The sequence below is a fragment of the Patagioenas fasciata genome, chromosome 20, assembly GCF_037038585.1.
Source record: "Patagioenas fasciata isolate bPatFas1 chromosome 20, bPatFas1.hap1, whole genome shotgun sequence".
NCBI classification, from domain to species: domain Eukaryota; kingdom Metazoa; phylum Chordata; class Aves; order Columbiformes; family Columbidae; genus Patagioenas; species Patagioenas fasciata.
In genome coordinates, this window is record NC_092539.1 from 10,750,007 (window position 1) to 10,768,597 (window position 18,591).

Consider the following 18,591-nt stretch of genomic DNA (forward strand, 5'->3'; position numbering starts at 1 on the left):
TTCCTTGCTGTCGAGTTCCCTTCCAAGGGCAGTGCGTGAAGTTCTGCGTCCCCCTCGCCACAGACACCCCGAGCCAGCCACGAAACAAAACTCGCAGGTTTTTTACAAGTCTGAAATTCACAACAACATTCTGTCCCCAGTCTCTACTCAGGTTTCTTCTCCCTGTTCCTCAGGAGACTCAGCCCAGCCGTGGGCGGCCCCGCTCTGCACCCTCCACCTTTTCCCGCCTGCCGGGGGTTTCGCCCCCTCAGGCCCCAGCTGAGCAGCCCTCAGGGCTCCTTACCGAGGGCCCCTTACTGCTCACACACCCATCAAACCCAACGAGTGTCAACTAAACACCGTCCTACACAGGCAGAGTTAACACTACCAGGGACCCAGGTTACCCCAGTGTTCTTTGTTTTCTGTGTACACCAAGGGCTAAAGATTTAGAGGATTATCTGGTACTGTTCTGCTTCAGAATTACTCACACATACAAGAAGGCTGTGACTTGGTTTGATGTCTCTTTTCCAGCGCTTAGCGCTCAGTAACTACTGAAGTCAGGTTGTGTGTTATATATTGTTAGTGACAGCGTTTTTCTTTCCCAAACACAAGCTAGGAAAGGAAATATCAAAACCTTTCAAAAATTAACATCAAGCTTGCTGTACCTGTGCTGCAAGCATTATAGGTTATGTTAAATCATTAACAAATAGTTATGCCAGTAGTAATGTTTTGGTGTTGCAGACAGAATGAGGACAGGGTAAGGTTTCTGAGGCGGATCTCGCAGAACGTGTCACGGCACAAACCCAGCCATCTGGGCACTGATTCTTGAAAGAAATGCGACCGGTTCTTCAGGACGCGGCCACCTCACCCGCACACCCCACCTGGAGGAGGTGCCTTGGGCAGGAGGGAGGGCGGGAACGCGGCTCCTGGGCCTCCTGCGTAGGTGTCCAATACAGAACCCATGCTGTGCGCTACATTCCCTTCTCTTAAAACTACGTGGTATATTTGTGCTTGCGTTTAGCAAAACATTCGCAAAGAGATTTCCTTTTACTTTGAATTTTCTGCAGCTTCTGTTGTAGAAGGATTTTCATTGCGGTTATCTAGTATAACAGAAGTAACCAAGAGCGTGTCCAGCATTGTTTATAAATCCGAATGCTGCAGCTCATGCCAATGATCCATGCATTAACGAGCCCATAAGCACTTATTAACATAACACATGATAGCAGATTTAGTCGATCATGCCCATAAGGTGAGCTCACGCCCATTCCCCAAGATGTCTCTCAGGGGGCTCCGTTGCTCTCTAAACCTAAAAGCTAAGTAATAAAAAATAAGATGTTTACTCTGGAATAAATTAGTACGTAAGACTAAGTTATACAAGCGGAATTATGATTGTTTCCTGCCTAAAGAGGCAGTAATAATCCAAAAAAAAGAAAGACTGTGACCACTCAATATGAAGATTATTTCTAGCCAAACAGACACATATACATGCAGTCTACCCTGTTTTTAAAGAAGATTTTTATAGTTCTGGCAGTTCAGGTTTAAAGGTCAGATTTAAACTATCACCATGTTTCAAAATGCAATCTGTGCAATGCAGCATAATGAAATGGTTCAGTAAAGGTGCTAGTGGAAATTCTTTTAATTAGGTCCAAGGCTTTTCAGTTGTCAACATGAATAAAGCAAGAAACATTCTATCGCAAACACAGGGTAAGAAATAAAGATGGATTCACCTTTAAGAACACGGTTCTGCTGTAGAGGTGTAGTTTAGTACTTCTTGCTGTCCTGAAATCAGCTGATTTCCCACTAAGTGAAAAACAGGGACGTGGGTTTCCTGCCTGTGTAAGTTGTTAAGGAATGGACAACAGCAGCACACCCAACCGAATTACGGACAGCCTCAGATATTCACAGGCTGGTGCAAATTTCCAATATTCTCCCAGCTACCAGCTAGGCGAGGTCTCCTTGGCGCAGCGCGCCGCATCAGGGCTTCATTTAGCAAAAACTACGAGCGGACAGGGTGAGCTTATGCTTTATTCCTCGTAATACGAAGCTCTGACTACAACTAAGGCTAGAAGATGACACTTATTTGGAAATACATGAAAAACCATAAGGGTTGCAGAAAAAAAAAAATTACTACCCCCTCTTTGCTATTCCTTGCAACACAGACGGTGGTGTAGGAGACTTGTCAGCAGCAGATGCACTTATTGTAATCACAGTCCTTAATAAAGCTCTTTTTTTAATATTGACTATTTTAAAAGGAAAGTTACTTCCCAGGGTGTTCTCGTGCTGCCAGATTTTCCGCACGATCTCAGCAGCAGCAGGTGAAGGAGGGACAGCCTGCTCGGCCCGAGCGGGGATCAGGGGCGCAGTCCAACACACCTTGATCTGCAGGGGTCCGGGGGAACAGCGGGCAAAGCACGGCCTGAGCTGCCCTGCGGGAGCACAGCGCTGACGGCAAGGACGCGTCGCACAGCCCGGGTTTGTCTGCATCCCGGGGGCACGGGATTGAAGGGAGTTCACTCCGGACCCCTGAGAATCCACAGGTTAGGGAGCAACGTCGCTACCATGAAACAAGCACAACGACGGCCTGAAGCTCTACAGCAATCACAGGACTTCACGGCATTGCTTTACTTGATTAAAAAAGCTGTTCAAGGGAAGGGGAGAAGCAGCTCTAAAAGTTTTCCACTGGATTAATTACCTGATGGCAAATGCATCGCACAGAAGATGTTTTTCCTCAGTGTTGAATACAGATTTAATTTAGGAGAGTAAATTTTGTGTCTATTTAGCAGCGCGTTAATTGCTCACTGTTCACGGCCAGTAGCAAAACTGGCAGAATAGTTTGACATAGCAGACACTGATGGTCACAAAACCGTTGAAGCCCGAGGCCGGTGGGGACACACGCTCCCAGCAGCTCCCCGGCCGCCCAGGGATGCAAAGGGAAAAGAAAGTATAATGGATTGGCTTTAGAGTCTCCCTGCTGAGATGAACAACTTGATCCACTTACAGTTCCAGACACATGATGCATGAAAAAACTGACAGAAATTCAATTCTCACAAAGAAGAGCAGCTGCTCTCTAGTGGTCAAAGCCAAATATTAAGCAGCCTGAAGGAAAGGAAACGACCTAGAGCAGAATACTCCCTTCTCTAGGTAACGAAAATAGTGAAACAAACCTAAATAAGACATAAACACTGATCCCAAACATTAATTACACAACGCAACACGATTCGAGTTAGGGCTTTGTTGCGACAAATATTAATCCCAGCTGTATTTATATAGCAGTTGTGAAAAAAAATACACCATGTACGCTATTTGTGAGCTATGCCAGTTAATTGAATTTGCTGGCAGCACTTCCTCTGCTATGCTCCAAACATCCTCCAAGAGAAAATGCAGCTTTAAAATAGACCTGTGGAAAGCTGAATCAAGAAATTTGAACTAATAAAACACAACTCTCTACTGTTATAAAAGTGAAGTAAAAGTAAATAATGAAAGGAAGGAAGTCTCTTAAAATTTATTACATTCCAAAGCTTGAAGTTCTGTGTTTATTGGTGAAGTCTCTTCTGATGTTCTACAGTGCGCCTACAACAGCTCCTTTAATGAAGTCTCATAAAATCTAATATAATACTTGATTGTTGACAAATCATATACATGTTTGAGGCCTCGGACTCGCTGTATCCAGACATTTCTTACATAATTCCATGACATTTACAAGTCTGCCATTCCCTGGGCTGCGGATAACGGCACGGGCGATGCCCAGCTGGCAGATTTGGATGCTGGGAGTGAAATCTAAAGGAAAAACTATATAAAGCCAGAAAAAATTCATGGAAGCAACTTATAGACTAAATGCTTGACTAAAGCCACAACGTTCCCAATCGAGAGGGACCTTTCATCCCGAGCTCCCTGTTTTGGAAGAACGAATCACCCCACAGACCCCAGACAAACGATGGGATGCTGCAGCGGGAGGCACTGGGCATTCAGCATCACTCGAGCTTTTCCTCAAGCAGACCAGCTTACACTGAGCTCCCTGCAGATCGGTCGCAAAGCAAGGGGCTCGCACAGACGGACACTCCAGCAATGGAATAGCTGAACAAATCACTCCATACGTACCACGTCATTAGGAAGGCTCTGAAGGTCATCGAAAGGGGTTTCCAGTGTGTTGGTGTCTACGTTAAGAATCACCACATCTTCCAGGGCCATGTTTCTTACTTTCTAAAAATGAACAAATTCAAGGGAAAGGAAAACAGAAGTATGAAGAGTTAAATCTTACACATATAGAACACAAGTGACGGCGCAACATCAAGGCATTGCAAAACCTGAAGCATTTTAAAACAACCAACATTCCTGTCTTTGTCATAATTTGGTTTATTTATTAAAACTTTTCCATGTTGGAAAATTAACCGTCAATTCACAGAATTAGGCGAGGTCAATGGGGCGGAGTCCAGCTGAGGCCTGGATCCAGTGCAGTGCCTCAGGGGTCAGTGCTGGGGGCTGTGTTATTCAATATATTCATCAATGATTTGGACGAGGGAATAGAGTGACTGTCAGCAAGTTTGCTGGTGACACCAAGCTGGGAGGAGTGGTGACACTGGAAGCTGTGCTGCCATCAGAGACTTGGGCAGGCTGGAGAGCTGAGTGAGGAAAATGTAATGAAATAGAACAAGGGCGAGTGTAGAGTCTTGAATCTGGGCAGGAACAACCCCAGGTTCCAGTGTAAGTTGGGGAATGACCTATTAGAGAGCAGTGTAGGGGAAAGGGACCTGGGGGTCCTGGGGACAGCAGGGTGACCATGAGCCAGCACTGGGCCCTTGTGGCCAGGAAGCCAATGGTACCTGGGGTGGGTTAGAAGGGGGTGGTCAGTAGGTCAGAGAGGTTCTCCTGCCCCTCTGCTCTGCCCTGGGGAGACCACACCTGGAATATTGTGTCCAGTTGTGGCCCCTCAGCTCCAGAAGGACAGGGAACTGCTGGAGAGAGTCCAGCGCAGCCACCAAGATGCTGAAGGGAGTGGAGCATCTCCCGTGTGAGGAAAGGCTGAGGGAGCTGGGGCTCTGGAGCTGGAGAAGAGGAGACTGAGGGGGGACTCATTAATGTTTACAGGTATATAAAGGGGCAGTGTCAGGAGGATGGAGCCAGGCTCTTCTCGGTGACAACCAGTGACAGGACAAGGGGTAATGGGTTCAAACTGGAACACAAGACGTTCCACTTAAATATGAGAAGCAACTTCTTCATGGTGAGGGTGTCAGAGCCTGGCCCAGGCTGCCCAGGGAGGCTGTGGAGTCTCCTTCTCTGCAGACATTCAAACCCGTCTGGACACCTTCCTGTGGAACCTCAGCTGGGTGCTCCTGCTCCAGGGGGGGATTGCACTGGATGAGCTTTCCAGGGCCCTTCAACCCCTGACACTGATTCTGTGAGAAGTTCTTAATATTGTGCATACTGAAATTTCTGCAACCAGAGAGTTACTGCTTGAGATTATTCAAGCAGAGATTTATTTCAAGCACCTCTGCTAATGTTTATCTCAACTCAGGTATCCTGTTTGCACATTTAGCAGTTCCTACCTGAGTCAATGCTTGGAAATTAATTTCTATAACAATAAATGGTGGTTTTTCTAGGAGGTAAGAGCTGCAGTGAGTCAGGGATGGGAACTGGTCTCCAAATTCCAGGCTGAATTTTGGAACTCGAATAGAAACAAGTTTACAACTGTGTTTAAGTAAAATGGACACTACCAGAGGTTAAGAAAGAAATCATTTAAGTGAAAGAAAAAAAGTTTACACCATCTGTAACAGTCTTAAAGAGAAAAGCAGAACCTATTTCTCAATAACCCCTATCGCTAGCACCTTTGACTTTTAGTGTCTAAAGGCATCGGTGACCTCAGCAAATTTAAACATTGTCAGACTATCTCCCTGCTTAAACAACAGTAAACGAACCAATCGCATGAAACAGAGCAGCATTTAAATGTTCATTTTAACGCTTCTCCACTAACAGGAGAACTGAACTTCTTTTGGCTGACTAATCAAACCTATCCAAGCCTCCTCAAACACAGCCCCTGCACATGCGACAACCAGAGAATACGGTCATTAAGGAAATTTCCCAGTGACACTGAAAACAAACGTTTAAATACCTACATACCTATAATAGGACCAAATGTAAGTTACTGAGCAGGAAAATGAACAAAAACATGCTCAATTTTTAATTAAGGTTTTGCAGGGTGGGAGGAATTGTTTCCTTTAAAAGAAAGGAACTAAAGCTCTAAAACAATGGCAAAGTTGAGCCTTAGGCATCTAAATAATTACCTTCAGTTTTCAAGGCTCAGTCCTCTGTCTATAAAGAAAACTGCTGTGTACTTAGTGGGGGGAAAAAAAAGCCAACAACTATAAAAAGCACTCTGTAGACATTTAGGTTTAGCTCTTCCTTGAGAAATGTCTGTAACTTAAATGGAAGAATATTACATTTAATGCTTTTCATATAAAAAGCACAAGTACTGCACGACAAACCAGGTACTTTCCTCTGCATTTCAGGAACCAAAGGTCACTCTGTTGGCTGCATCTGATAAACTCTAAAGCAACCCCGGAGTCTCGCTCCTTCAGGAGTCCGGAAGCGCCAGACAAACTGATTTGCTCCTTCCTGTTTCAGAAAATTAAAAATCTCACTTATACTCAGAGGAGTCGAAAAAACTCCAACAAAAAGGTCTTGCAACATACTTAACCAAAGCCAGAAGCTTGTCAAAATCAAGTGCTAGTAGGACAAGACAGAAGGAATTAAAACCTTCTCTTGATTCTTGCCGAAGAAGCAACACACACGTGCTGGAACGTGTCAGCGGCTGGTTTGGTAACTCTGGGGTGAACCTGCACCTTCCTTTCCGCCAGACGTTGGGGTTTGTGCAGCAAAGGGGGGCTCGTGCAGGGGGTTCCCGCCTGCAGCGCGGTCTGGGGACGCTCGCGGTGCCGGCTGGGGACGCTGATGGCGGCTGCAGCTCCGCGCGGGGCCGGCAGCGCGGGTCTCCGGAGGGAACGCCGGTGCCGACCTGCTGTGCTGTGCTGTGCTGTGCTGTGCTCAGCCCGGGACAGCAAACCTGCTGCCAAACCGCTCCATGTCTGCACTAGGACAGCGCATCTCCCTGGAGGCAAACCCGCACATTTCATAGAACACTTGAAACTAACTTGATTTATAGCATCTGTCCTGCAATGCATTTGAAAATTGTAATTTTTCAATGGTCCAACTGTGGCTCATCCTGGAGAAATGTAGACCGACTCATTCATCTTAACCCTTATCTCTTTTTATCGTCTTTCACTATAATCTTCAATAAAGGTAATACCAGATAGCTATAAGGGCTTTTATCAAATAATTAAACGGTTCTTTTGCACCTATCAGCCCAACTGGCCTGGAAATCAAACCATTTCCTCTGTTGTTGGAATTTTAGTAAAAATTCCCAGCATCCACCGCATTTCCCACATTAAACCCCACTGGAGTCTGTGAATCACAGCTCCACGTGGATCATTCTCACAGGTACAGCTTGCACGTTGGTGTCATTTTCTGCAAATGCGAAGGGACAACCACTAAGCCGCATAGAGCCACATTCCACATTCACAGCTTCCTGAATATCTAAATGAAGTTCTACAAAGTGGTACCTGTTGGAGAGAATGGACTATATTGTATATGTTCATATTTTGCTGAAAAAAACGTGGAAAAGCAAAGAACAAGAGGAAACACGAACATTACAGTTTCCGTATCTAATTTTCCTACAGAGGAGGGATTTGCTGAGTCAAAAGAAGTGATTCCCTGCATCCCATAGCACTGCTGCAAACCTTTCCCAGCCATCCTCACTGAATTACTTGTAGCCATAATTAATCATCTAAAAACCATCAAATCGAACTAACACCTACACCTGCCTTTTATTTTAAATGTCTCTTTTTAAAAGAGCGGAGAGGTATGGAAAGCTGCTTTAACAAGCACACTGAACCCATTGTTTATGGCCTCTATAAACATGGCTTAGTAAGAATTACTGACTTAATCAGAGAGAACTTATCTCCTGGTGAAAAGAGCACTTTAAATTTCAGAAATGGCACCTTTACTGTGAAAATCTCTTAACTTTTCAAACAAACTCCAGGGGGCCTTAAACACCAGGTCAGTAAATAAGCAGCAGTTAGTGCGCCTGTCCGGCCCACGAGCGGCGAACACTCAACTCATTTAAATGGTTTATGTGAAACTTTGCAAAAACACCAAGAAACTGTATTCTAATAGAAACATGAAGGGCGCTCCCTGCCTCACTTGGATCCCATGCTAGAGCAATATTCATCAGTAATACCAGCACCACTTGATGCTAACTGGTATTTTATTATCACTGCGCCCAGCTGCCAGGTTTTGCGTTTCCTATCGTAAAAAAAATCTTCAGTTAAACTTCTTTCAGATGAACCATTTCATTGACTATTTCATTGAAACAACAACCACCGCGCAGCACCACCGGGTCTGACGGTGAATGACCGCATGGCTAAACCGGTGCCAAAACATAAACCAAGCTGATCATGAGGTTTCATAACCAGATGCAAATGTGATCAACATATAAAAGGAGTTGTAGCAGAAAACAGAAAATTTCCCTTCCAGTAATTCTTTCGGAAAGGTAAAACTCCACAAAAAGTAACGTTTTTAGAAGGTAGGCGTACATGATCTTTGAAATGCCTGTGAAAGCATGGCTCACAACAAGTCTAAAATCCATTTGCTTAATGACTTGTCTCTACTTAGTTAATAGTTTCCTTGTATTTTCCTAAGGAAAGCACGGCAGCGCTGCAGACAGCGACGTGTCAATCTGGCTGCCAGAAGCAGGAAAGGCAGCGGATATAAAATTTTATTATTTCATGCCCCAACAGCAGCCAGAAGGACTTAATGAAATCACCCCCAGATTTACAACCTGAAATCGCTATTCAGCAGACAGATCTGGTTAAGCTGGATGTGCCCCCTGACCCCGGCGGCCTTTGATGGGCACCGCAGGTGGGCTCTGCCCAGCCCCCCTTCCGCTGCTCCGCTCCTACAGGTGACCACGCTGCGAGCCAGCAGCTGCTGCCCCCGAGTGACAACACCACCAGTGCCACCCCCGAGTGACAACACCACCAGTGCCACCCCCCCAGTGACAACACCACCAGTGCCATCCCTGAGTGACAAACACCACCAGTGCTGCCCCCCCAGTAACAACACCACCAGTGCCGCCCCCCCAGTGACAACACCACCAGTGCCACCCCCCAGTGACAACACCACCAGTGCTGCCCCCCCAGTGACAACACCACCAGTGCCACCCCCCCGAGTGACAACACCACCAGTGCCACCTCCCGAGTGACAACACCACCAGTGCCATCCCTGAGTGACAAACACCACCAGTGCTGCCCCCCCAGTAACAACACCACCAGTGCCACCCCCCAGTGACAACACCACCAGTGCCACCCCCCCAGTGACAACACCACCAGTGCCACCCCCCCAGTGACAAACACCACCAGTGCCACCCCAGAGTGACAAACACCACCAGTGCCACCCCCCTGAGCGACAAACACCACCAATGCTGCCCCCGAGTGACAAACACCACCAGTGCCACCCCCCTGAGTGACAAACACCACCAGTGCCACTCCCCCAGTGACAACACCACCAGTGCCGCCCCCCTGAGTGACAAACACCACCAGTGCCACCCCCCAAGTGCCAACACCACCAGTGCCACTCCCCCAGTGACAACACCACCAGTGCCACCCCCCAAGTGACAAACGCCACCAGTGCTGCCCAGGCACCGCCGCACACCCCAGAGAGCCTCCTGCGCTCACTGGTAAGTCCCCCGGGTACTGCAGTATTTGTCTTTCTTAAAACTCGCCCCTCGAACATCCTCACAGACAGAATCGCTTCTTAAAACAGTTATTATTCTCATTTTTTCCAGTAATTGGATAAAAGATAACTCCAGAAGTAGTTCATCATATTTTAACTGCACTGTGAATACTCCTGAAACCATGTAGAGCCACATTTATAATATTTGTGCGTGACTAAATTACATTTCGTTTTAAGACCTGGATTTAAGTGTAGATATTTATATAACCCCTTCATTTAAGCCCTGTAAACAAAGCTACACTTCTGCAGTTACAGCTAGAAAAGGCAGTGATTTACTAAGTATAAAGGGAGGCAAAAAGCTAAACATTGCTCCTCTCTCCAGGCAAAAAAACAGAACTAACCATTAACGCCACCGCTGGAAGAGGCCTGGGCCAGGAGCCCTCAGCGTGCCAGGGGACGTCCCAGCCCTGTCACCGCTGAGCCCGAGCCGACGGGACCTGCTCGGGGTTCGCTGGCTCAGGCTCTGTGCGGCTAACGGGGCTGCATGAGACCGGACCACAAACGGCACCCTCAGGGCTCCCTGGAAAGCAGCAGGGAGCCGCGGCAGAGCGGGTTCGGGGCGCTGCACACAGGCCCGGCCAGCGGCCCGCGCAGGGGGAGCAGCGGCCGTGCCGGCGGACAGACACAGGGACGCAGTGAACCTCCTTTGCCTTGCTGGGACGTGTTTACTCCTACCGGGTTAGAAGGAAATCAAAATCTGCCCATGTAGGGCTTACGATCTACACAATTGTCCTTTACGCTTAGGAATAACACTAGAAAATCATTCTGACAACTGCAACGTGGTTTCACCCACAAATTCCTTCTGGACAATCTTGCAAGAATCCGAATCCTGAAGCCCCAGAAAAAGTCCTTGAGTGACTTGAATATCAACCCAAAAGTTTAAGAAATACTTTTCCAGTGATGAACTGGTGTTTGTGCCGCATGGTGAGGGCGGCCCTGGTGTGCCCGGCGGCCAGAGCCAGCACCACCTCCACAGCTCAGCACCCCGGGTTATCAGAGCCACACGGGCCCCGCTGCACCCGCAGCCCTAGGTCAAGGGCGTTCCCCTGCCTAGCGCCAGCGCGCTAACAGCCCTTCTGCAGGACGCTTGCTGAAACACTGCTTCGCTGGGACAACAAGGAAAAGCTGCCCGTTCAGTTTGACACCGCTTAGAACACAAAGGTCAGTTCTATACCATCTGAACGCTAAACCAGCATCCGGTACACAGGTAGAAAATAAAACCAGATTACGAAAGGGACATGTTCACTCGATAGAGTTTCATTTCCCTGTCTCGTTATTTATCCGTACTAAGTCCTTATCTTCATCTAATATGAATTCAATTAGTTCCGTAAGCAAGTTCCATTATTCATGTGATAGCTCCAGCCTTGCTTATCCAACAGCTTATAAACTTTTAGCCTTCTTTGAAGTCACTTTATGGATTGCTAAATGGAAATCTTATAAAGAATGACTAACTAGGTGATGATAGACAAGCTGAAAAATAAGAGCACAAAACACAGTTCTATATTTTCTACCAAGATTTTCCCTCATAAATCAGCTGGAGCCTTCTGACCTATAACAGGAGATTATCTTATCTCGCTGGAGAACATTTCAGTCACAGCAAATTAGATTTAACAGTCAATGGATATGTTTGATATTTTAATCATAAGAAAACTTTGTCATTTTCCATTAAAATGACAAATCCTTCTCCAGAGATCCCGTGTAACGCAGGAAACTGCAAACTAACTTCAAGACACACAGCGGTTCGAAAAAAAACAACTTGGAGTTGAGAGAGGGCGTATTTTGGTTAAAATCATTCACATTCCTGCTGTATTTCTTCCAGAGGACCCACTCCAAGGCAGCAGCAGCAAAACCCCACAGAAACACCACCAAAGCCAGGCATGTTTCCTTCTGCATTCCAGACTCCCCGTTCCAGCGCCGCGTTCCCTGCGCCTTCCACTGACACACAATGGCAAGCGCTGCAGTGGCAGCTGCTGGGGCAGAACTGGATTAGTCCCGTGGGGCTGTGCAGCAGATACAGAGTCCACCTGTCTTAACCTGAATAGAGGACTGGGGAAATTAATCCCTTCTCCTGAAACTGGAACACACGGATTAGCAAAAAACTTCAAAAGATCTCTCTGCTGAAATTTCAGCATTTAAAAAAAAAAATGAACACTGAATAATGACAGTGGGGTTTAGTTGTAGTTTATAGAGTTATTTTGATGTGCAAAACGGAATACATTCTATTTTAAAAAATACACAACTGCTAGATCATGAGGAAAAATTGTTCTTGTTACTAAGTTGTTATTCTGACAAATAAAAGAGGGTTTTATCGCTACATTTGAAGAACAGGCCAGAGAGAGGGAGGTTTCCCAGCAGAGCAGGCAGAGGGGAACCCTCACTGTCCAGCCCGTTCCTCTGCCCAGGGCACACACAGACACCACGGCCCAGTGGGGAAAGCACAGACACATTTCTATCTGGAAGCATTCAATTTACCCTTCAGAGCAGAGGGAGGAGAAAAGACAGTTTGTTTTAGTTATTTAATTGATTTCAGAAGGCGCTTTGAATGACTGTGCTTTGCCAAAGCGAGTCTGCGTTCCAGAATCTCCGGCTATTCAAAAGCCTTGCTGGATTTAGTACTAAACAGATTTTTTCACAAGTTACTAAAATGGATGAAAATTGGCTTCTCCAAAAGCGACTCCTTTTCTGAGTTTCTACAGATGGAGTTTGGAAGGCCCAGAGAGCCCTGCGGGCTGAACCACCCGGACAAGGAGCGGCTGGGTGGGCGCAGCAGGGCACGAGGGACACTGCACAAAGCACCCCGAGGTGTCATCACCAACCTGCGGCTCCTTATACCATTGCCAGGCCAAGCACGGATCCGTCTGTGAGAAACGGATTTGTGAAGGCTGACAAGTATCTGCACTGAGAGAACATCCCATCCTCTACTGGGTCGCTCCCTTTTTCAAACAGACAGATCCTGTAATAAGCAAGCCAGTGATTCCCTGATTCCAATTATTTCTTCATCAGCATGAAAAATATATGCTAGAATATTTCTTCTTAGATATTCCTTTGGTCTTGTCTATGCAGTATGCTAAGATAATTATCAGAACCCCCTCTTAACATAAGCATATGATGTGCAAACAAATGTACAGGTTGACTTTTAAAATAATTGCTTATTGTACTGCAGTTCTGTACTCAATGCTGGAGAAAGGGGGAAGGTTACACAGAATACCAGTGAAAGAGCATGTATGATCAATATTTCCATTTTTATGGACAATATAAGAACAGATATTCTAGTGATACCCATTACTTTGTGCGATGTAAAACTCAGCTTTGTACATCATTATGTACCCTCGATATTGAGCCTGCATTTCCAGCCACAGGTACGTGGGCCAGGAGTCGACGGACTCCCAGGGCACACGGAGTCCCAGCAGCGCAGTCCCCAGAGGCGACACGACCTGGATTTCTGGGGAAAGTCATCGACTGTTTCACCAGGACTGGAAGCAAAAGCAAATGTGCTATTTCCACTTGCAGAGTTTTTAAGAAGTCACATGAATTACTCTGAGTTGTTTATATGTGCAGCTTTCTGTGATGGCTGGTTCTCTGCCAGCTTTGTGTTCACATTAACAGCAAGTTCCTTCTTTTCAGATCTTTTGAGCATTAAAAACACTACAATCTGTCTGCAGAAGCCTAGAAGAGAAGTGTAAGCGTCACCGTTCTGGTGGGATCTCGGCGGTGCGGGTGCAGAGCCGGGGCCGCGCTGACCCCACGGCCGCTGCCCAGCCCGGGGACCCTGAACCCCACATCTCACAGCACCGGGCGTGCTTAACTGCAGCTCTCACAGCACTCCCAAATTCACAGGATTATTTCATTTTTAAGCATATGAATGAATGTATAATTGCCTGCAGAATTTGGCTCTAAATCATAAAGCTATATATAGGTTCATAAATGGTGAGAAAGACTTACCTCCATCAAGCTGAGATGTATTCCAATGAGGTAGGGCATTGGGGCACTGCGGAGAGGAGAAAAAACGCCTTTACATTCTTATAACACTGGATTAACACATCTGACTTATAAAATTAGCTACAGGAAAATACTGGGATACTGGATTAGATTTTGCTTAAAATAATAATAAAAAGAGAGATAAACAAACCAGATGTGAAAAGATTTTTTTCCATGTTTGAAATGCTTCTTTTACCATGCAATCTCCTCTCACTGCTCTAAGACTTTAATTTTTCTCGACATCAGAATTTCTAAGTGACTAAGTTAAGCCAGGTACATAAGAACAGCTATTAAATAAATCTATAATCCTGTTGGGGTTTTTTGGGGAGGGAAAAAAATGGTTATTATAATATTAAAAAAAATACCCAGACCTTTTCTAAAAGTATTCCTTGGAAAAGTCGATCCTGTTGTAGTGTTTAGCGGTTAATTTAACGTACACATATCACCCGGTATTACAAGTCTTACATCCTTTGAATATGGGTCCAGAGGCATTTCAAATAATTTAAATATAAACCCTGAAATGTTTACGTTTACAAAAGGAAAATATAGAAATGACTTTGGAAGAGTCTGGTTAACTCCAGAGTTACATAGCGGCTGATCCCTTTATTCCCTCAGAACACAACCACTCCAGAGGCTCCTGGGCAGCCTCCCTCCCACCTGTGACCCTTCTGTTCCCAACCAGGACGCCGACATTGAGAGGAAGATGGATCTTTCCTGTCTTCCACGGCGCCAGCAAACACCACCACGGACTGCGCAACACAAGAACACTGAACGAAGTGGTGTCTGTGTGTGTGCAGCACTGCTAATATTGAGCTGATTACAGGACTCCCACTCGACTGATGAGGGAAAGGTTCTATTTGTGCTGCCTACAAGAACATCCAAGAGGTGCCAGAGCTGCTAATTGCGAATACGGCACATGCTGCCTGGTAAACGGGAAGCACGCAGACAGACACAACTTCTAAAATAGAGCCTATTTCATTTGGGATTCACGAGCTCAAAGAGCTCATTTTCAAATTCAGATGAAAAAACGAGAGAAATGTCACTGCGCTGCCTTGGACTAAAATATCTGCCACGTCGCTTTTACAAACGCGTACCTGCTGCTCACCAAGAGAAGCGCAGCGCGGAGAAAACTGCTGCAAGACACCAGCCCAGCCAAAATCACTCCGATCCTTATTTTCATGAGAAATACCTTTAAGAAATATTTACTGATATGCATATTAATACTTATCATGTTTGTTAATATACTACCTGAAACTGCTACTCTTTTGGACGCTGCAAGTAGAGATGGAAAGAGCCCCCATATTGAACACTACGTAAAAACACTTCATTTTCCTTTGTGAAGAACCCAGCACGGAGACCCTCGCAGGACCCTCGGGAGCTGCCATGTGTCCCGTCCCACCCCAGCTCCCAAAGGGCCGCCCTGGCACCAACCCCGAGAATCTGCCCCCTGTGACCCCCAGACGAGAACCAGAACACACACCCAAGCTCCTGGACAGACATTTCTACCGTACAACGTGATACACGCTTATTACATATGGATTGCTGCTCAGCTGAGGAGTGTTTTTATTTGTCATTCTGCGTGTTTTATTTGCGACAAACACTCTCTCTCTCACCCACATCTCTTCATTTCCAATGGCCACATTCCAGGAGCTAGAAAATCCCCCAGTAATTCTATATTCGAAGTGTAAACCGTTGCTTCAGCTGCCAGCTGCACGAATGCTCAGCTTCCCCGCGCGCCTGGCTCCGCCGCTCCAGACTCCTCCAGCGTGCAGGGAAATTAATGTGTTTCTAATTAAGTAGTTTCATGAACACGACAGCTTCAATCTCAAAAATACAAAGTCTGAACCTCGGCAGGAAGTCTTAAGACTGCAAACGTCTCATCTAGTGGAACCTTGGCTAAGGTAATGAAAGGAAGCAGGAAGAGCGCAGTATTCCAGAAAACCCCGTTTATTAACGTGCCCGAAAGGGGAGCCTGTCACCGAGCACAGGAAAACCCGAACCTCTAAAAGTTAATTAACTGTATCGTGTCCGTCAGTAGGAAAGATATGGTTTAAGATATACGGATCAGCTTTGGATGCAATTAATCATCTTTTCAATTTTCTAGTGGAAGGTATTACATTAAAGGCAATGCAGCCCCTAAAACTGCTCCAGGCTGCACAAAGGCTGCACTGACCTGACTTTCTGCAGCCTTTACTTCGCATGAAAGGTTACAAAAGGAAAAGCAGAGGTGTGAGGCATCCACGGAGCACTCGTGCTTCGAAGTACATTTGTGCCACATTTGCTTATTCACAACTGCTTTAACATAACCATTACGGTTCATCAGCAAAATGAGTGTTTTCTCCATGGACAACAAAAATCAAATTATCTGAATACCTATGCTATCAAAATCGATTTTGTTTTTCAGAACCGACATTATTGTTCAATGACACATGAACAGCAAAGCAAATGCAGAGATAGGTTAAGGATAACCGACCGAGAGAGCTCCTTATACTCCTAAAGGTTTAACTAAGCAAACCCCGTAAGTAACCTCAATAAAATATAATTCTGGTAAAGAGCACAATTATTTCCAATAAAATCTCCCAGAGAGGCTGCATTTCCCTGTCATCACTCACCAATCTGATGAAGAGGAAACACACCTGGCAGCAAATGCTGAAGGTTCGGCCTTCATCAATGGTTTTTATCACCGTTTTTCTGCACCGTGTATTCACCACATGCCATTACTTAAATAGTCAAGTGCTGTCCTGCACACAGAACACTGTGGCTCCTCGTCCCCATTCAGCGCACACGGCTGTTGAAGTGTGGTGACGTGAAATGCTCAGGCGGCTTTTAATGTTTTCCCAGGTTAGATGTGTATTTCCAAAGCTTTTGAGTGAACTTGAGTGAGCACATGGCCGGTATGAACAGGACAAACGCTCTGCACAACCCCTGGCTGTCCTGGGGCCCCGGCAGCCTAAGGACGGCCCTTCAGCCCAGCTTTACCTGCGCTGGACACGTCACCAGGGTCTCCTCATCGCTCGGAGCAGTTTGACAGCACCCAATGTCCACTGAGCGCAACACTAAGAAAAATCGATTCCTACTGCGCGTATTTACGGCTCAAACAAACCGCCTGCCTCCGTCTGCGAACGAGAGGAGGGTTATTACTGCTCCTGTGCTACGCGGGTTCCCAATGCAATCAGCGTTATTTATAATCAAATGAGTTATATAGGTAAATATCAAATCATTAAAGTAGCAATGCATAAGCATGAATATGGATATTGTGGACTTAATGGCTATGTATTGCCCATTTATTACCGTTGCATTTTTACAGTTTCTTTAATTCGTTTCCTTAGGCTAACTAGAGACCTGTTAATTATGCTCCCAAGAGGTGGGCAGCTACTAATTGGAAGAGAAGCAGGTGAAATAGAGGGACATTTTCTCTTAAGTGAAAAAACCCCACACTTGAAAAATACTGCAATTCTCCAGAAAAAGTAATGTAAAACCCAAGGACCTCAAAAAGGTTCACGGCTTACAGCTACACAGGGCTTTGTACTATTTTGTTTCGTTGTTCCAGGAAAATTGATTAGATCACGCTTACTAAGTTCATGTTTGACACACAGATACTGACTCAACGTGGTGCTGCTTCGCCCACCGTGGGCACCGGGGCAGGCTGCCCACTGAAATGCAACAGAACTCAGTCCAAAATTCATTGGGGTAATTGATGCAAATTAGAAACTCGACTGCAGAAACTGGGATGATGTAGAAAACATACAGGTAAGAAACCAGAAGAGCAACTACAAGAGCTTGTAGTGAGCGCACAGATGTCCTGGGCTAAATCAAAACGCTTCCAAGAGGCACCTGAGGAGGGAACCATGGATTCCCGAGCAGCAGGAGCACCCGGAGCAGATTGAACTACACACAGTTTAGAAATCAGGAGAAAGGGAGTGAAAAACACTCCGGGAGAAAGGGAAGACTGCACCAATAGGACCATTTGTTGAGCGGCCGTGCCGGGTGCTCGGGAAGGCGGCTCCGCACTGACGCTCATGGAAAAGGTTGTTTCAATCACCCTGGAAAATACACTGCTGCTTCTGGTAAAAGGCACAGCCTCACCCGAGTGACAATGCCCTGGGACTCAGAACACACCAAGCTGTGTTCCCAGCTCAGCAAAGACGGGTTTTGTCTTAGGGCTGAACTTTAAGCACAGCCACCCAGAGCAAGGAGGGAGAAAACAGACACAGTGGGAGGGTTTTTATGCCACATGAAAAACAAACTGGAACAAGTAGCGAGGAAAATTAACAGACTGCTTCTTCCACATCCAGAAATGCTCAAATTGCCAACAACAAAATAGATGGACAAGATCTGGCCGAATTTAAGTAGCTGTGTGTGCTTGGCTGCTGATGCTTGGTGGCGGTGTCTCATTAACCAGGGCTTTTGGCACCTGCTGGCATGCACTTTTTATTTATTTAGTTTTTAAAAACCACAGCGGTGCTCTGTATGTTCCCGCTATTGTTCTGCACTCAAAGGAACAAGCAATTGTGCATTAAGGTGTGAAACCTTATGATAGGATTCCCACCAATTTCTAGTCCTCTCCACCCAAGTCTTTCTCTGGGCTGAAAAATATATCAAAGAATGCTTCCTAATTAAAAAATAAAAATATAAGGATAGCGCTCTTCCCCCTTGCTTCCCCGTCCTGCCCCCAATTAATCCAAATGATAGGGAGCAGATGACTGAAGTCATTCCAGACCATGTATACGGTACCACACCACTATTACTGGCTCGGCGTCCCTGCTGCACAGAGGAAGCGCATCGTGGACA

The 18,591-nt window shown here is 46.0% G+C and overlaps 1 protein-coding gene across 10 annotated transcripts in view; it reads right to left on the minus strand.

Moving 5' to 3' along the window:
* Positions 1-18,591, minus strand: part of DENND1A (DENN domain containing 1A) — a 139,023-nt gene that overhangs the window by 52,757 nt on the left and 67,675 nt on the right. For all 10 annotated transcript variants that reach the window (XM_071817390.1, XM_065853561.2, XM_065853558.2 and 7 more), the window contains exons 11-12: positions 13,765-13,810; positions 4,078-4,179 (exon numbers count right to left, since the gene is read on the minus strand). In XM_071817390.1, coding sequence (XP_071673491.1) covers positions 4,078-4,179; positions 13,765-13,810 — 148 coding nt within the window. The remainder of the gene's footprint in view (positions 1-4,077; positions 4,180-13,764; positions 13,811-18,591) is intronic.